This window comes from Cricetulus griseus, chromosome 8 (assembly GCF_003668045.3).
Source record: "Cricetulus griseus strain 17A/GY chromosome 8, alternate assembly CriGri-PICRH-1.0, whole genome shotgun sequence".
NCBI lineage: Eukaryota > Metazoa > Chordata > Mammalia > Rodentia > Cricetidae > Cricetulus > Cricetulus griseus.
Genome location: NC_048601.1, coordinates 97,553,464 through 97,572,927, shown reverse-complemented (window position 1 = coordinate 97,572,927; position 19,464 = coordinate 97,553,464). Strand labels below are relative to the sequence as shown.

The window sequence follows — 19,464 nt, the reverse complement described above, 5'->3', positions numbered from 1 at the left end:
CCCTCCCTCCCTCCCTCCCTCCCTCCCTCCCTCCCTCCCTCCCTCCGTCCCTCCCTCCCTCCCTCCCTCCCTCCCTCCTCCCTCCTCCCTCCCTCCTCCTCCCTCCCTCCGTCCTCCCTCCATCCCTCCCTCCGTCCCACCTCCCTCCCTCCCTCCCTCCCTCCCTCCTTCTTTTGTATCTTATTCTGCTACGCTGGTGACAGGTTAGCACCAATCTGAACGGTGCTTCCAAAGCATGAGTTTTAAGAAGGGGAGGGAAAAGACTTTCTCCTGGTCATATTCCAAGTGGAGAGGATGACACAGTCTCTCCTTTGATTCCTGACGTCACACATGCATACCCAACTGGACCTTGAGAGTTTCTCTTAGCCCGTGACTTATACAATTCACAAATGCTAGCAGTGCACAGCCTGAGCTGGTACAGGGAAGCTCCGTCCTGCCTCCCATAGTTTGGTCCAGTCCTGCCCCAGAAAGAAGGTGCAGACTTACATTTCTTAGGGGGACATGGTGAGTAGGAGATGCCAGTGGAGGCCGCACTGGACTCTGAAAGGCCAGGCAGAAGCGCTGGCCAGTGTCAGGTGGGGATGAGGAAGCATAGATGCGGTTTTCTAGGCGTTCAGGCTCTTGCTTGTAGGACTCCAGAGGAAATGGGTGTGGCTTGGTCACTTGGGTGGGTGTTGATGGAGAAGAGGAGACGCTGGAGGCTGTGGGGAAATGGCAGAGCTCATTACAAGTGTGGCCATGGCAGAGAGGTGAGGGCTCTCTGTTTCTGAGAGCCCATGTCTTCCTCTGACAAAAAACCCTGAAATATTAAATGTAGACATCAGGGAAGAGTTTATCACGTGTGCTCACAGCCTCTTAGAAGTTCAGAAACTCCCTCACCATCCATGTTGAGGTGTGAACAGGCCCCCTTGTTGGGGGTGTTCATATAGTCCCGACAGCATCAGGGCTGGCCTCCTCATCTCTTCACGAGGTCTCGCCCTCCCCTTGGCCAACGCTGCTTGTTCTCTTCTCCTACCAAGCTTGTGTCAACAGCAAACACCATGGAGCCACACTGGTGGAGGCTGCTTATAGGGAAACGGATAGCGAGCCCAGCAGCACCGAGGGCACTGCTGAAGAGGTCACATGACTGTATGGGTGAACAGGAAAGTGCTTGCCTTGTAAGCATAAGGACCTGAGCCTGGAGTCCACATAAGGAAGTCAGGCATGGTGGTACACCCTTACAATCTTAGCACCCGGGAGAGGAGACAGAGACACGCAGATCCTTGGGTTGGCCAGCCAGCCTAACCTACTTGGTGAGTTCTAGGCTTTAGAAGATACTCAAAGCTGTCCTCTGACATCCCAGGATCTGTCTTTGTGAGGCAACCATCACATGCGCAGCACATGTCCAATTATGTTGCCAATTAACTGTTATGGGTCTAATTGTGTCCCTGGAAGTATACACTAAAGCATAGTGCCCACCTTTCTGCCTGTTGATGAGGCTGAGGAAGCATCCCTAAAGGCTCTCATTTCCCCGCCGTCATGTCTAAGGCGGAGTCACCCAAGGAGCCAGAACAGCTGTGGAAGCACTTCATTGGAGGGCTGAGCCATTTTGAGCAATGAGGAACACTCACCAGCTGTGTGGTAAGGAGAGATCCAAACACCAAGGGATCCAGGGGCTTTGGGTTTGTCACATACGCCACTGTGGAATAAGTGGACGCCACTATGAATGCAAGACCACACAAGGTGGATGGAAGATTTGTGGAACCTAAGAGAGCTGTTTCAAGAGAAGACTCTCAGAGCCCAGGTGCCCACTTAACTGAGAAAAACATCTTTGTTGGCGGTACTAAAGAGGACACTGAAGAACATAGATAGCCTGCAAGATTATTTTGAGCAGTGTGGGAAAATTGAAGTGATTGAAATCACGACGGGCAGAGGCAGTGGGAAAAAGAGAGGGCTTGCTTTTGTCACCTTGGATGACCACGACTCTGTGGACAAGACTGTTATTCAGAAATACCACACTGAACGGCTGTTGGGCCTAAAAAGGCCTGGATGCAGGCCTAGTGGAACTTCCTGAGCCTGGCTAGAGTTTGGCAACCTGTCTTAGCAAAACTGCCTCTGCCCAGCAACTGCTAGCATGATGAAATATTATTGGCCCTTACACCTCACCCCATCCTGAGGTCCCCACCCACTTTCTCAACCCTGTATATAAGTGCATGCCTGTTACAGTAAAGCGAGACTGACTCTGCTTCCACAGGCTCCACAACTCAGTGTGGTTCTCTGTGGTGACTAGGAAGGGGTCTGGGTCGTCGACACTCATCATCCCGTCACTGACTGCCCGAGGACCCGGCAAATGGCCACAACTTTGAAGCGAGAAAAGCCCTGTGAAAGCAAGAGCTGGCTCGTGCTCTGCCCAGCCAAAGAGGTCAAATTGGTTCTGGAAACTTTGGTGGCGCTCGTGGAGGTTGTTTTGGTGGCAATGAAAATTTTGGTGGAGGGGTAAACTTCAGTGGTCTTGGTGGCTTTGGTGGCAGCCGTGGTGGCGGCGGATATGGTGGCAGTAGGGATGGCTATAATGGATTTGGTAATGACGGAAGTGATTTTGGAGGTGGAGGACGCTACAATGATTTTTGGCAATTATAACAATCAGTCTTCAAATTTTGAACCAATGAAGGGAGGAAACTTTGGAGGCAGGAGCTCTGGCCCTCATGTTGGTGGAGGCCAATACTTTGCTAAACCATGAAACCAAGGTGGCTATGGTGGTTCCAGCAGCAGCAGTAGCTATGGCAGTGGCAGGAGGTTCTAATGACAGCCAGGAAACAAAGCTTAGCAGGAGAGGAGAGTCAGAGAAGTGACAGGGAAGCTACAGGTTACAACAGATTTGTGAACTCAGCCAAGCACAGTGGTGGCAGGGCCTAGCTGCTACAAAGAAGACATGTGTTAGACAATACTCATGTATATGGGCAAAAAAACTCGAGGACTAGATTTGTGACTAATGTATGTATGACAGGCTACTTTAGTTTCTGTTCTGTGGAAAGTGTAAGCTCCAACAAAGGGTTTCACTGTAGCCCCTTTTCACCCATGCTGTTGATTGCTAAATGTAACAGTCTGATCATGACGCTGAATAAATGTGTCTTTAAAAAAAAAGCTCAGTGCCCAGTACTGTGAATATGGCTTTATTTAGAAATAGGGGTTTTTCAGGTTAATAAAGTTCGGATGAGGTTCTGTTGGGTTGGGGTGGACCTGATACAGTATGGTAAGTGTCCTCATAAAAGATGAGGTTTTGGTCATGGTGGTGCACACCTTTAATCCCAACACTCAGGAGGTGGAGGCAGGCAGACTTCTGGGAATTTGAGGCCAGCCTGTTTTACACAGTGAGTTCCAGGGCTCCACAGTGAGACGCTGCTGAGAGAGAGAGAGAGAGAGAGAGAGAGAGAGAGAGAGAGAGAGAGAGAGGCATACATGTGCACACACTAGAGAGGGGGTGCGGATCATCTCTGGAGCAGAGTGAAACCTGCACAAACAAGAAGTCAAAGACAACTGGCAACAGCAGAGGCCAGAAGACATGGTGACAGACCCTGTCCTGGATAACGTAGAGGGAGCATGGCCCTCCCATGACTGGATTTTGGACTTCTGCTTTGCTTTCAGACAGGGTCTCATATACCCCTAGCTGGCCTTGAAGTCACTTTGTTGCTGACCAAGTCTTTAGCAGGATGCCCGACTGCCCCTCATAGTGACATCAGAACAGGCCAGCTCCACTTGTGTCAAACAGGAAATATTTCATCCTTACCCTCTCCACTAAGTCTCAACCAGACACCCAGTCCTGCCTTGGTGCTTCCCTTGTGGACGGACCTGCCTAACTCCTGATGGGCACAGGATGGGGCTAATGAGGTGTAACAGAGCAGGGTGGGCCAAGCAGACAGGATTGAAAAAAAAAAAAAAACCACACACACACACACACACACACACACACACACACACACACACACACACACACACGATTATCATCGGCAACTCATCTAAGGTCTGGGGTTTCCATGTGTCAAGACAGGGGCAGTCCCTAGTGGTCTCCAAGTCCTCCCTGGCCCACTGTGACAGAAAGCACTGATAGCCAGTCTCCATGGCGCACAGTCAAAATTTCCCTGGGCCGTAACTTTACCTAGTCTCCATTCAGAATCTCTGCTTCAAACCACATCCACAAACACATTTTCAGACACAGAACATGTGTCTCTGCGGAGACCATTCTGCTGATCCAAACTACAGATGTGGGGCTGGGGAATGGCTCAGTCAGTGAACTGGTTTGCAAGAGTGAAGACCAGAAATTGATCCCCAGAAACCATTGCAAACAAGCAAGCAGAACAAAACAACAACAAAAAACAGGCAAAGTGGCTGTGTGCTTGGAATCTTAGTTTTGGGAGGTAGAGACAGGAGGATCCAAGGGGCTCATCTAGCCTACCTGGAAAATTCTAGGCCAAGTGCAAGACTCTGTCTCAAAAACAATCAAACAAACAAAACAAACAAACCCAAAAAGCCAAGGTGGATATGGCCTGAAGGGAAACCCCTGAGGCTGCCCTCTGAGCACACACACGTGCATCCACCAAATGCTCACACAAGCAGGCGTGTTAGTTTACCCCTCAGATCAGCTTCACCTCTCGAGAGACTGGGTTATTTCCGAGCTGCTGTTGCAGGCAGGGCTCTCACACCCACCTGTTTATGAGGTGGTGGAGTGAGTCAGGGCAGCACGGTGCCTGATGGGAGGGGGTCAGCCTCACCATCCTCTCCACGTGAGGAAGCCGGTAAGCAGGAGAGGCACAGAGCCCTCGGCATGGAATGATGCCATCTGGGTTTTTAAGAGGAGGAAAGGATTTTAGGTATGCAGTGTTCACACCCTGCCGGTCTGCACGTCTGCGCATCCCCGAAAGGGATGTCTCCGGGAAGGGAATGAGCATCTTTTCTACTCCCATGCTCTACACTGTAGGTACAGTGGGTGATGCTTCTTTGTCAATTTAACTGGATTTAGAATCTCCAGGGATGCAGACCTCTGGGTGTGTCTATTAGGGTGCTCCCAGGGAGGTTTAACTGTAGGTGGTATCAGCATTCAGCTATTTTCAGACTTCGAAAGCAATGTGACCAGCTAGCTACCTTAGCTTCTTCTACTATGCCTTCCCTGCTACACTGTGAGCCAAAATAGACCCTTTCTTCCCTACGGGTTTTTTTTTTTTTTTTTTTTGATCAGGCATTTTGTAAAAGCAAAAGAAAAGTAATTATACAAGTGTGTATTCTATATTTTGAAAATTATTTTTTAGTCCATTGTTCTTTTATGAGCAGCTGGCACGCCATGTATTTAAGCACACGTCATGCCCCCCTAGTCCGCTCTACAGCTCTGTTCTACTTCCACCAGAGCTAGAGACAGAGCCTTGTCATCCTGAGCTGACTGTTGTCGGTAGAACCCAGGCTCCTTCCCCTCCTCCCTATTTTTACGTCTTGGTCTGTCTGTCCATCTTTGCAAGAAGCTATCTGCTCACACCATTGACCTGGAAGAGAGGCCCAGTCATTGCTGGGTGAGGGGCCTCACTGACAGGGAAAACTCCCTGCTGGTATTCACCTTTCTAGTGTAAACCATTGAAAGAGAATGTAGTCAGCTTGCTCAAGAGGGCTCAAGAGGTACAAGCCATCAGACTTCTGTGGCTCTGATTCCTTGTAGGTTGTTTGTGAAAATGCTGGAAGATCCAAGCCCACTACAACAGAGGTCAGGGGAGAGGCTGGAGGCTGAGGGGGTGGGGCCACAGCTTGCAGGGCCGATCTCGAGTGAAAAGCAGGCAGAGCCGCATTTTCTGCTGGAATGGATATCCTACTTTTGATGTGGCTAGATGACTTCCCACCCCCTCAAGAGTAATTCTATTGACTCTTTCTACGGCTGTGAGGGGATTTCATTTTCCACCCACCTGCCCCACCTCTGTCCTGCTCTCTTCTCTGAGCCAGGAACTCCCACAGAGGACACAAACGCACAGTGACTCCACAGGGTGTCAGGCTGCTTTCTGGGAATATGCCACACACGCAAGACAACTGACTTAACAAGAGAAGAGGGTTATCCTGGCTCATGGTTCCAGTCCGTGATGCTTATCCTGCTGCTCTGGGCCAGTGGTGGCCCAGCATGACAAGAGTGTGTGGCAAGAGCCTATCTCATGGCCAGGCCACAAGAGAGGAAGAAGAGAGCAAGGACCCACAATGTCCTTCAAGGAAGCATCCCCAAAGACTGAAGACCTCCTACCAGACACTAGTGTCTAAACTTCCCACAACCCAGCCTTTAACATGTGGGTGGCTGGGGAACATTCTAGAGACAGACCATGGCAGAGGGGGAGGGGAAGGGTCATGGTGAGGTGAAGGGACAGGTGAAATGCTCACCCATGCGTATGTGGGGAACATGTGATTAGTTTAGGGGAACAGGGAAGAACCTTCCTAGGAGGACGAATGTGCCCCCTCTTCTCTCTGGTGGACAAATGTCTTCGAGCGCCCTGCAGCACTTCCCACTGCCTGCAGAGTCCTGCCACACAGTCTGGGTTGTCTGCTTCTCAGTTACCCACACTGCAGCTGAAGGAGCTGGTGGACAGAGGACATTTAGTTACTTATCCACTTCCTTTTATCAAGTGAACAGCCGAATTTCTACATCCTGACTCCAGCTCCCAAGCTCCTTTACCGTAAATAAACTCAGATGCCACCAAGGGACAGGACCGAGGATGCAAAATTCCATGTTAGCCACGAGAACTCTTTCTCTGAAAGAGGGTTTCACAGGCACGCAGGAGAGCCTGAGATACCAGGCACCCAGAAAGGGCACGGATAGGCGCTAAGGAAGGGCGAAGGGTGTGCAGAGGAGGGGCTGGGCCTGGGACTCTCAGTGCTTCCCATACTGGGTGGCCTTGGCCAGGCAGCTCTCCCTCCAGGCTGGCAGGGAAGGCAGGGACAAAGATCAATTGTCACCACGTGGGTGCTGGCTTCTCAGCAGTTATCTAGGGAAGGCCATCGGGCTTCCTGAGTGGTTTTTTGGTTTGAATATTGGTGTCACCATTAGTAAATCGAGGGGCAAGGGGGGCAATGCTGCCTCGTGTCTCTATTCCTTTACAAACCCCAAAGCGCCGCGCATCCAGCCTTTTGATGTTGTGACAGCCGCTGTCATTTATAAAGCTTATGCTCAATAACCACACAATCAAGTTACAAAAGAAAATCATAAAAGAAGCTCATAATGTTTTAAGTAACTTTATGACTGTGTAGGCTACATTCAAAGCTATCCTAGGGTGTGTGCTGTTTACACAGTCTCGTTATACTACCTTCTTGCTGGACAGACTACAGCTTGGCTATCTACAAGAGCCAGGTGCCTGTTCTGCACATCACTAGCTCCCAGGCAGCTTCTGGGGCCCAGCGTGGTGCAGGAGGACCAGGAAGCCAGAGGCCCAATTCAGGCATGGGGGGTGGGTGGGACAAGAGCAAAACCAACAGCAGATCCAGCACCTCCCAACCATCCCCTGTGTTAAATACAAGTGTCCCCGAGACAAGAGGGGCTCAGACAGGAGGCGCCAGCCTGCAGCAGAGGTGGCAGGTCCTCTCAAACTCCTGAAGACTGGGCCTCCGACCGACAGAGCAGCATGGGTGGGCTCCAGGGCAGGTGACTCTCATACAAGGTGGGGATGCCCATGGTAACTCAAGAAGGAAGCCAGATGGATCCCTTGTTAGGTTTCTTCTGAGAAGCAGCCCTCCTCTGCTTCTAAAGGGTTTTTGCTGAGGGCTGTTGTCAGCTCTGAGGGTGAACAATGGCTTTGATTTTTTTTTTTTTTTTTCCTGGCTGCTATAAAGCCCATGAATAAGGCCAGTGAGTGAACAGAAATGGACCCTGGCAGTCACACGGAATGCCAGGCAAGTGTCTCCAGACACCAGGGAGCCGTGAGCCGGTGACTTCACAGGGCCTGGCCAGCCATGCTGGCGGTGGGAGCTGCCGCTAAGAAGTGGGAGGAGAAGGCAGAACAGAGATGCCAATGGAGAGAACAGAGCCCTGCCCTAAGACTGCCTGCGCAAAGCTCAAGCAGAGGCCTGAGATTTAGAAGCTCTGAGCTCTGGGCCTGGATTTACCCCTAACTCACCACGGGACCCGAAGCAACCCCACCTCATATACCCTGATGACAAATGAGCCACAGGCTATGCATGTGCTAGAGTCCCTCTGTTGTGTGAATGGACCAGACTGGAGCCATGGGACAGCATTGGCCTTTTCATACATGGGTGACAGAAAGGGGACAAGACTTCACTTTGCTGGCTGCACATCATTGGCCAGGGGAATAGCAACTGTCTAGCTGACATGGTGGTAAAGGGGAGGAGAAGTCAGTGCAGCTTTTTTGAAGCACAAACTGCCCATCACAGTGATGAGGGCCTGATTGTTGTTCTTAGATTGGGGGGTAACGATGAGGGTCATAAGCAGAGCAGTAGCCTAGGGATGGCATTGAACCAAAATGCCACGAACAGGGAGAGACAAAAATCCTTGTTGCTGAAAAACCACGCAAAGGGGTACAAATCATCAGACCACACAGGAGTCACAGTTGGTGCATATGACACTGGAGTCTAGGGTTATGGCTACACAAGCAGCTACCCAGTGACTGTTTGCTGAGGGTGTCTTCCCTCTAGGAGGGCTTTGCTGTGACTTTTAACTAATTTATTTGCAGTATTAGGATTTGAACCTATGGCCCCCTGCATGCAAGGCAAGCACTCTACCAATGAGCCATATCCTCAGCCTCCTTTTTAGTTTTTATTTTGATACAGGGTCTCTCTAATTTGTCCAAGACTTGCTAAGGTTGGCCTTGAACTCACTCTGTAGCCCAGGCTGGAGCTGAACTTGCCCCTCCTACCTTAACTTTTGGGGCAACAGAACTCTAGGCCTTTCCAACTTCTGTTGTTATTTTAAACCTTATTTCTAAGGTGCCTTTCTGGCCTAGTCACCATCGAATCTTCCCTATTCTGCCCCTCAAGCCCGCATTGCTGGATGTCAAAGGCAGGTAATGCAACATTGGTGCCCCAGGTACTGCCCTCAGGTGCTGCAGTGCAGGGTGAGGGATGCATTCTCTGGCTCTCACACAGCTTCGTACTGGAGACAGGAGAAAGTGAGTATGTGTTCTCTACTGTCCCCCACCTACTCCCCACTTGCCCCGGCCTCTGGCAACATCTGCCGATCCCTCTGGCCTGGACGGGCATGGGCTTCTGCTTTGCTTGCTCCTAGGTTTGAGCCTTGACCTCCTTTCCTTATTGGCTCCTGAAACCACCACCGCTTCACTGTGAAAAGGCCCTTTGGAATCCCAGCTAAATTTCCCTGTTGCTTGTTCTTGCAGATGTGACCTCCAGTTTCTAGCCGTTGCTCCCACACTGTTTAAGGGCTGATGGACGGGTGCCTCAGCGCTGGAATCTGAGTGTAACCCCAGTCACCAGTTGTGAGGCCTAAGGTGAGTCAGTCTAGCTTAGCACTTGCAAATGAGCAGGTCCACAGCCATGCTACCTGAATGCTCAGGACTCTGAAAACGAGAGCCGCCCTAGGGAGTTTTGTGGTGATTACAAGGTAAACGCAAAGAACTCCAGAACATCCAACAGCAGTGTGCACTGGACAGCTTGTGGGTGCCATTAATACAAGATCCCAGGAAATGGCAGCTCATCAGGAACCCAAGTCCACTTAGCTGTCTCTGGCCACCTGCCTGTCTCTGTACAATCGTGACAGCTTAAGTCTAATCGGAGTCCTTCCAACCACCCTCAGACCCATGCCTTCTGCCTTGGCACCGTGAGAGTAACACATCCTCCCTTGCTTAGCAGATAGGGTTTTCCTTTGGGAAGTCCAGATCACAGCATCATCAGGTACCCGGCAAGCCAGGGTCAACCAAGATGCACCGGGAGGCCCTTCTTTTGGGGGGTGGTTGTACCAGGACAATGTGGTATTCTATCCACAGTAGTTTAAGAAATCTGAAGAGCCACAGACCATAAGGACCACATGCAAGGACCACACTTCAGGGTTCTGGGTATGAGCTCAGTTGCTAACAGGCATATGGTGCTGGTTCTGGTTTTATCCCTAGAACCACGTAAAACTGGGCACGGTGGTGCATGTCTGTAATCTCAGCATTTGAGAGACGGAGAAAGGAGGATCAGAAGTTCGAGATTCTTTCACTATCAAACCAAGCTTGAGGCCAGATTGAGATACATGGGACCCTGCTCCAGAGACCAACCAACTGGCCAACAACAACCAAAAAAAAAAAAGAACAAGCCCAGTTTTACTCATTATATTGCCCAGTTACATTTGTTGCCAGGTACTACATCAAGGTGATTTTTGGACTAACAGACCCTCTTTCTCCAATGATGCTTTCCATGTGACATTTGCCTACCTATGACTACAAATCATTTTATTCTCTTTCTCTTTGACCTACAATTTGAGTTTATAGGTCACCTTTCTAGGCCACTTCTCCAACACCTGCCTTGGTGGGACGCACTCCAGAGTGATCACGGCCCATTCCACCTGGCTCCAGACTCTGGGAGGAGTCTGTGCTTGCTGCTACTGTGTCAGGCAAACAGACTGGTTTTGGGACCCTTGACACTCTCTAAAAATATACTGTTTAACATTATTTTTGCCATTTGTTAATGAATCAGTATTTTAACAAGTCGTCAGTTTTAATTTCTAATATAATGGACATACTTAGGATCATGTAACAACAACAGGTCCTTGGCATCTTTAGTCAATTTTTAGAATTACAGATATTAATAATTTCTCACTAACATATATTTAAAATAAAACAAAAAGGGAAGGGAGTGGCATATATTTTTATGTACTACAAATGTCTTTAATATATGGGTCAAGAGACGATGTTATGTATCTGCTTTTTCATTCGGCCTATTCAATATGTGTCTTTTGTTGAAATACTTATATTACTAGTAATATAATACATGTAACATTCTATTAATATATGCCACCATATATTATATATGTGTTCATGTGTTCTCATTGTAACACACACATATATGTATACATGTGCATTATATATATATAATATATATATATTATATATATATATATATAATTTCTAGCCTCACAGAGGTGGAATAGGGAAACCATCAGATTCTGAAAATGATTCTTAGTGACTGCAAGAGTCCTTGAAGCTCACCATCAGCACCAATGCTCTACCCTGATTCTGTCCCTTTTATCCCTTCATGATTCTTGTAGGCCCCCTTCTCCTTGTGAGAATTCAAGTCCCTCAGCTGCGACCACATAGTAAGACACACACCATCTCTTGTATCTATTTCACAGAATTCTCTACTCCCTTCACCCATGTACACGCACGTCCTCCATATATACCTACATAAACACACACACTCATACATTCAGACACTTGGAATTCTGAGGGGCAGGTCACATATGGACGGCCTGAGATGTAAATCAAGCTGTTGCTATGTGACTTTTTTTCCACTCTTTCATCAAGAAAGCACACTGTGTGTCAATGTGATTAGTTGAGATACAAACCGAAGGCCTGGAGGAACAGTGCTGAAACCAGGAGGAGGTAGAAATGTTACCCTAGAGTCTCCACTTTCTAGTCTAGAGTCAATTGTCTTTAACCTTGTTTTGTGTCTTCAGATGTGTTAGTGGCACTTGCTGATTTACGGTCCTAGTGAGGCATGATGGTTTATTAACTCTCAAAACATCACCACTTGCACCCAAACTTTGCTGTCTGAATTTGTTGCTCTGAGAGTACCTAGTTAGCTTCTAGTTGACACCAACTATGTGTCTGTTGAGTGTGTGTTTTGGAATAGGCCAGCTTTGCATCCTATGTTCTGTAAACTTCCTCTGACTGGTCAACCTGTGCTATGGATAAAGGGTGCCCTAACTGAAGAGGTTGCTCCGGAGGCGGCCCACAGATGATATATCCCATCAAGCCAACCACTTGGCTCCATTTACTTCATAATGATACACTGCTGCATGTGAACCATGCCCTGGGACAACTGTATTTATACCCTCCATCCTGTCTTAGCCAGGTTTCTACTGAAGTGATACAAGAAACTTAGGGAGGAAAGGGCTTATTTAGCTTACAAATCCCAGGTCACAGTTCACTGAGTGAAGCCAGGACAGGAACCCAGGGCAGAAGCCTCGAGACAGGAACTGAGGCTGATGTCGCAGAGGAATGCTGCTTACTGACGTGCTTTCTATGGCTGGCTTAGCCTGCTTTCTTATAAACTCAGGACGAACTGCATAGGCGTGGCACCACAGCCTCCATGGGACGGGCCCACCCACATCAATCATTAATCAAGAAAATGATCTCAAAGGTTTGCCCATAGGCCAGCCTAGTGGAGGCATCTTCTCAATTGAGGTGCCCTCTTCCTAAATGACTCCAGCCTGTGTCGAGTTGACATAACACCAACCCACATGAGAGGTCTGTGGATCTTGGACCCTTGAAGAGTCCATCAGCTTAGTCCTGTACAGCTGTGTTCTCTACTGAGTCCTTGAAGAGTTCAACGTAACACATTGAGCAGAGAGTACCCTGGCTGTTGGAACAACTGAGATGTGCACAGTGCACAGTCTCCCTGCCTGGCCCTTTAGAATTACCCAGCGTTTCTGCCCCATGCCTAGAAGACTTGGATTGAGAAGAGAGTGTGGGGACAGGGTCTGAATTCTCTTTCCCTTCCCATCCTTTATTTTGGTCAAACAGGGTTTCACATATTCGAGACTGGCCTTGAACTTGCTATGTAGCAAAGGATGGCCTTGAATGTGCTGTGTAGCCAAGGATGGCCTTGAAATTATGACCTTCCTGTCTCTCCCTTCCAAGTGCTAGGATTACAACTGTACTGCCATACCTGTTTGTTTGTTTGCTTGTGGCACTGGGCATTGATCTCAGAACTTCTTGCATGCTAGCAAGCACTACCAAATGAGCTTCCAATCTCTGATGAAAACTGCCTTTCCTGCAGCCAAAGACGGTACGTACCACTAACAGGTTCCCTGAATGATGCCTTGTCCCTGGACACATGGTGGTCACTCAGCCACTGGCCAGTTCTCCTAAGTTCCCCTGCCCCTTCTCAGCTTGCTTGAGACCTTGTTCTGAATGCTGCAAAGATGCATCCATCCTACAAGCCACATGTTTTATAACCCTGGTATTTGCCAGGACTCCTTCCTCAGCAGTCACCTCCAACATTTCCCGCAGGATGGGCAGAGATGTTGGTATGACTGTGGTAGTTTGAATGTAATTGGCTTCCATAAGCTCATAGGGAGTGGCACTATTAGGAGCCATTGCTTTGTTGGATGGAGTAGGTGTGGCCTTGTTGGAGGAAATGTGTCACTGTAGGGGTGGGCTCTGAGGTCTCCTATGCTGTCACAGTTCACTTCCTGTCACCTGTGGATCAAAATATAGAACTCCCAGCTCCTTCTCCAGCACCATGTCTGCCTGCATGCTGCCCTGTCCTGCCGTGATGACAATGGACTAAACCTCTAGACTGCAAGCCAGCCCCAGTTAAAAGTTTTCCTTTATAAGAGTTGCGGTGGGCGTGGTGTCTCTTCACAGCAACAGAAACCCTAAGGAAGACCCTGGCCCCTTGGCTTTGGCTCTGTCCTGTCACACCCCCACCTCACTCTTGACTCTCATACTGATTCTGATTAAAGGTTTTAGAGTTGTGTATTTGGCTATAGGAGCTAAGACTCTTTCATAATCTTTAATAATTGATATCCTTAAATGGCAATATAGAGAAGTTTTTCCTCTATAAAAATAACAAAGATGAATTTAAAAAATTGTCTGTGTACCACATGTGTCCCTGGTGCCTAGAGAGGCCAGGAGAAGGCTTCAGATGGTCTGGAACTGGAGCTACAGATGGTGATGAGCCATTGTGTGGGTGCTGAGAATACAACCCAGGTCCTCTGGAAGCGCGGCCAGTGCTCGTAAGTGCTAAGCCGTCTCTCCAGCCCCCACACTCACTCACTTCAACGGAGTTTCTTTTAGGACATCTCATCTGAGTACTAAGTATTTACCCTGCTAGCTTCTGAGATCTGGTATGTGCCGATGGAAGACCAGAGATATTTCTTAAAGTTCCTACTCTCCTAGAAGAAATTCAAGGAAAATCTTTGTTTGTTTGTTTGTTTTTGGAAACAGTTTCTCTGTGTAGCTGTGGTTATCCCAGAACTCACTTTGTAGACCAAGCTGACCTTGAACTCACAGAAATCTGCCTGCCTCTGCCTCCCGAGTTCTGGGATTAAAGGTGTGCACCACCACTGCCTGGCAGAAAAATGGTTTTATGGGTGACATACACCCAATTGCTTTCTGTACCCATTTAGTCAAAAGCTTGCTCTAGTATATTGTTCTTTTTTTGTGTGGCTAAACCAGCAAAGCAAAACAAAGCTGTAAGGAAACCAGGGGAAAGAGTCGGGAGTTTCGTGGGCTAACCTGTGTGGTTTACCCTGGCCTTTGAAAGAACCATCCCCTCTCCAAGCCTACCTAAAGGGCAGAGCTTTACCTCATAGATTTATCATAACAGCAGACACTACAGTTGGGTAAAGGGAGGCTAACAGGTGACTTGGGGTGTGGGGGAGCCCATCCCTAGCTTTGTGTGTGTGTGTGTGTGTGTGTGTGTGTGTGTGTGAGAGAGAGAGAGAGAGAGAGAGAGAGAGAGAGGAGAGAGAGAGAGAGAGAGAGAGAGAGAGAGAGAGAGAGAGAGAGAAGACAAATCTGGAGCAGAAGACAGAGTCTGAAACAGGCTGTTTCCCATTACATGGCTTTTGGAAAACATGCTAAGAACTTGTTACTGGTACCCTGGTCCTCTCTGGTAATGAGTTATTCATGGAATCACAAATGTGACAGGTGTCATTTGGAGGTGTGTGACAAAATACGGATAGTCCCAAGAGAACCAAAAGTGGTTAGAATCAGTGATGCCTAGAGAGCATACTTGCCTCAACACTTACTTTATTTAGTGTATTGCACAGGTGCTTGCAAGAGTGGTGTGTACAGGTGTGCACGTGAAGACCATAGAGCACCTTCAGCTGTGATTCCTCAAGGGCTATGCACTGCCCCCTATCCCCCAGACAGACTCTCTCAGAAGCCTGGGGCTATTACCTCTGGATTTTTTTTTTTTTTTAATGTGTAATTTGGGGACAGAACTCACTTTCCCAACTGAGCTATTTCCCAAACTCACATCATCTACTTAAAAAATAATTATATTTACTTGTGTGTATACACGTGTACATGTGTGCCACAGTGCGTGTGTGAGGGTCAGAGGATAACTTCAGCAATTGTTGATCCACCACAGACATGCAGACCCAGGGACTGAACTCACATCATTAGGCCTTCACCCACTGAGCATCTCGACAGCCCATTCCCACCATCTCCTTTTGCAATGGAGGAGATCCAGGCTCTGAGACGGGAAGTTTCATCCCGGAGCCCAGGCCAATCCTGTAACTGCTTAGGTCCTCAGGTGCAGGTGCAGCTCTCCTGTGCCAGCAAAGCTTTCCCACACAGATGTTATAACCACTGTCAGCCCAAACAACAAACAGAAGGAGGTTCTCCAGAGAATGACACATTTATAGGGACTAGCAAAACTTCACGACAAGAAAACACGGGCTATATTAAATAATAAACACGTGCAATGAGCCAGAGGGGGTTTTTAAAAGGCAAAGTTCAGAGGGCACCAGACATAATTTTGCACCAGTATCCTGGCTGTAGGGTCACTACCAAGCAATGCAAGCTGAACCAGGCGGTTTCTGGGCAGATGTCTTTGCAGAGGCATGCTCTGCGCAAGGCTCTGGGAGCCTTTGTGCCAGGCTGTGGCTCTGGCTAGGCCTTTTGTGGTCACTCTTGCAATCATAAACGTGTGACACTGATCTCCTTCAGATAGATGTGTTCTTAGATGGAGACTGGATGCCTATCTGGGTCCAGAAAAGTCACTTTGACCTTCATTTCTGAGATATCTGTTTACAGCAGTATTAGGCAGGCAGTGGCCACAGCAGAGCCGGTTGCTGAGTTCAGCCAGGCATCTCTAAGGCACAAAGCAACAGAGCTGTATTGTGGGTGAACTTGGAACTAATTTGCTGAGCGGGGCCCAAGATCAAGGAAGGTCAAGCGGCCACCAGGTCGCTGAATATAGATTTTCTGGCTGACTGGGAAATTCCATGGTAGTGCTCCTCACTGCACTTAGGATGGTGCTCCATCTCTAGTCTCTCTGGGAATTCCTAGTTTGTAGCCAGACACATGGCCATTGTTTTAGTTGCTGGACTGACTCCCCAGGAACTGGGAAAGAAATCCTTCCTCCCTTACCTCACTCCCTTTTTGGAGAGAGAGAGAGAGAGAGAGAGAGAGAGAGAGAGAGAGAGAGAGAGAATCTCATGTAGCTCAGTCAGGCTGGCATCTAACAAAGATGACCTTGAATTGATCCTTTTGCCTCTACCTCCCCAGTGTTAGGATGACAACCACGAACCACCACACCTGATTTTTATACCCAGAACTTTATGTAGACCTGGCAACCACTCCATCAACTGAGCCATATTCCCCCTGCCCCAAGAAATGGTTCTTAATACTGCTAAGTCCTCGAGCCCTCTGAACTGTAATGAGTTACACATGAACCCCAGGACACACTTTCTGTGCTCGTTCTGTTTCTGAAACAACTTCAGGGTATTTCCAACCCCAAAGCTTGCCTTCTAGCATGTGTGTGCCAAGGGGTCATCAAACATGCCCATGGGTCATTTTCTACCAGCAGTGTGACTCGCACTGTGCCAGCTGCTAGTGGGAGCTGTACCCACTTTGCAGGTCTCAGTAACCACACCTGAAGCCTCAGAGGACCTTTCTTATTGCTCTTCTCATCACCACAGCAGCAGCCCTGGTGGAAGCAATGTTAGAAAGGAGAGGCTTATTTCTGGCTCACAGTTTCAGGGGATATTAGCCCATCATGGCAGGAAGGCATCATGCCTAGGGGCACTGCCCATGGTGGTGGAGCTTGTGGCATGGCTTCTCCATATTTTCGGTCAATTACGAAGCACAACCCTTAGGCCAGAAGAAGGGCCGGGGATACAGATCCGAAGGCTGGCCTTGAGTTGTTCATGTCAACCAGTCAGGCTCTGTGCCCTAAAGGTTCCACAATCTTCCCAGCTATGGACCTACTGTTCAAACCACAGGAGCCATTCAAACAGACCCTTGCCAGGAGAGGAGGACAGGAGTCAACAGAAAACCAGAGTGGTACCTGTCTGGGACCCGCCACCAGAAGTCCCTAGAGCCTGCTTTTTAAAGCTGGAAATGACACTTTGGGCTTCTTCTGCGCTTTCGGCCATTCAGCTATTTGACTCGATTCAGATCCAGTGATCTGTAGACCACAGCAGCCCCACCTGTATGGGAGAGTGGCTCCTCAAGCTATCCCTGCCTCTCTTTTCAAAGGCTTAGTTTTATTCTATGAGTGTCTTACCTGAATGTATGTCTGTGTACCATGAGTGCAGTGCCAGTGGAGGCCAGAAGAGAATTCCAATCCACTGGATCTGGAGTTATGGACAGTTGTGAGCTGGCATGTGGGTTCTGGGAACCAAACTTAGGTCCTCTGCAAGAGCAGCAACTGCTCTTAATTGCTGAGCCATCTCTCCAGTTCCCTGAAATATCTCTTGATGGTTCTATTTTGTACCTCTTCCTGGCAGATAGCTTTACTCTACAGGCATGGCTTTGGACCTCCTCCAGGTTCTGGGCTCAGAGCAGGTGAGAGGGTGGTAGATGGTCCCAGCTGGGCTTTGAGCTACAGTCCCTCCTGAGGTATGCCCTACTTTCCCAGATGTGCAACTATCTGGGGAAACCAGAACACATTCCAAGTGGGGACATGGGATCTAGACCACAGGGCTTAAAGTCTTTCTGGGTTTAAGGGCCATGCTCAGAAAGCAGGAGAAACCTAGGGTGGCACTAGGGAGGTTGTGCTTAGTGTCCTCTTGCCTAGCTCCCCTGTGGTGTGCTCTCCCTGGGCAATGGCTGGTGGCCAGTATGGGTATTCCCTTCCAGGAGGCTGGCCACAGCCAGCTGCCATGGGACTCTGACCAGGGCTCTCCTGGGGCTGTCGACTTGACACATCATCTGACCCAGCCTGCCAGGCCCTTGGGCCATGAGGTGCCAGTGTGACGGCTAGGGAGGCCGGGAAGGTGTCCAGGCAACTTCTGCCCAGAGCCATTCTGAGCACTCAGCTGTTCTCCTTCTTCCCAGAATGAAAGGTATTGTGAGTACTGGCCACCGGCCTTAGTGATCAGTGGGCGAGAGTCTCCCTGGAGAGGCAGGGAAGGAAGGACCACTCCTATGGCAGGGAATGGTGGGGACATGGTTACTGCCTTTTTGAGATGGCCAGATCTCAACCCTAACACATGCAGCAGCACTGTGGGAGTTCAAAACCATAAAAGATGACAGCAGCTCACTGGATCTTCTTCTAGTGTTTTATAAAGACAGGTAACTCCGGGCGTTTGGTGGCGCACGCCTTTAATCCCAGCACTCGGGAGGCAGAGGCAGGCGGATCCCTGTGAGTTCAAGGCCAGCCTGCTCTACAGAGCGAGTGCCAGGATAGGCTTCAAAGCTACACAGAGAAACCCTGTCTTGAAAAACCAAAATAAAATAAAAAGACAGGTAACATATGAACTGGAAGAAACAGACAGGAGTCCTCTTTCCAGGGATCCCTGGGCTCCTTATGCCGCCAGTGCCTGATGTTCAGTAAGCACGCTGTTAGGTCATGCTCCACAGGGAGAGAGGACTTGGTTCAACAGTGGCAAAGTCCCCTGCTCCCTTCCATGTAGTTCATCGGCCTGAGCCAGTTCATAGACAGCCCAGCTCTCCTTCCCACACACTGCTACACCCGGTTCAAACCTTGCCATCTGGTAAGGTCACTGAGCACAAAGAGGGAGCAGCCACACAAAAGCTGGGGGACTGGGGTGGGTCTTTTTGTACACGTGGCCCCCACACTGCTCTCACAGAGAACCCAAGTTCTGTCCCCAGAGCCCACGTCAGGTGGCTCACAATTGCCTGCAACTCCAGCTCTAGAGGATCCAACACTTTTGGCCTCTCGGGTTTTTTGCGTTTACGTTTTTAATTCTGTTAAATACAGTTTATCCATGTGTTCTTTCATGAGCCATGCTTCTGGGTAACCTTGTTAAACAAAGATGTCGCACAGATCATATTCATGTGCGTACACACACATACTTAAAATTAAATATCGAAACCATTCACACATGTATAATTTACCATTTTAAACTATACGTGCATGCATATACACACATGATTTAAAATAAAGCAGATCTAAAACATTTATATGACGTACAATGTATCATTTCAAAGTGCGCAGCACAGTGGTGTATCACATTCACACTGTGTGGTCGTCAACCCTTTAAGCCCTTCATCTTCCCAAGCACACACCCTACACTCATTTGTTCTTATTTTGCTTATCATGTCAAGGTTTGCTTGTGCTGTCTTGCCATGTGTCAAAATGCCCACTCTGCTTCAGGTT

The 19,464-nt window shown here is 48.8% G+C and overlaps 1 protein-coding gene and 1 pseudogene across 4 annotated transcripts in view; one reads left to right on the top strand and one right to left on the bottom strand.

The window, feature by feature from the left end:
* Prkag2 (protein kinase AMP-activated non-catalytic subunit gamma 2) overlaps positions 1–19,464 on the bottom strand; it is a 274,500-nt gene that overhangs the window by 105,358 nt on the left and 149,678 nt on the right. For 3 of the 4 annotated variants that reach the window (XM_027428414.2, XM_027428418.1, XM_027428416.2), the window contains one exon: positions 487–701. The exons of the other annotated variant lie outside the window; for it this stretch is intronic. In XM_027428414.2, the coding sequence (XP_027284215.1) occupies positions 487–701 (215 nt within the window). The remainder of the gene's footprint in view (positions 1–486; positions 702–19,464) is intronic. 4 annotated transcript variants of the gene reach the window in all.
* On the top strand, positions 1,519–2,967 carry LOC103161251 (annotated as a pseudogene).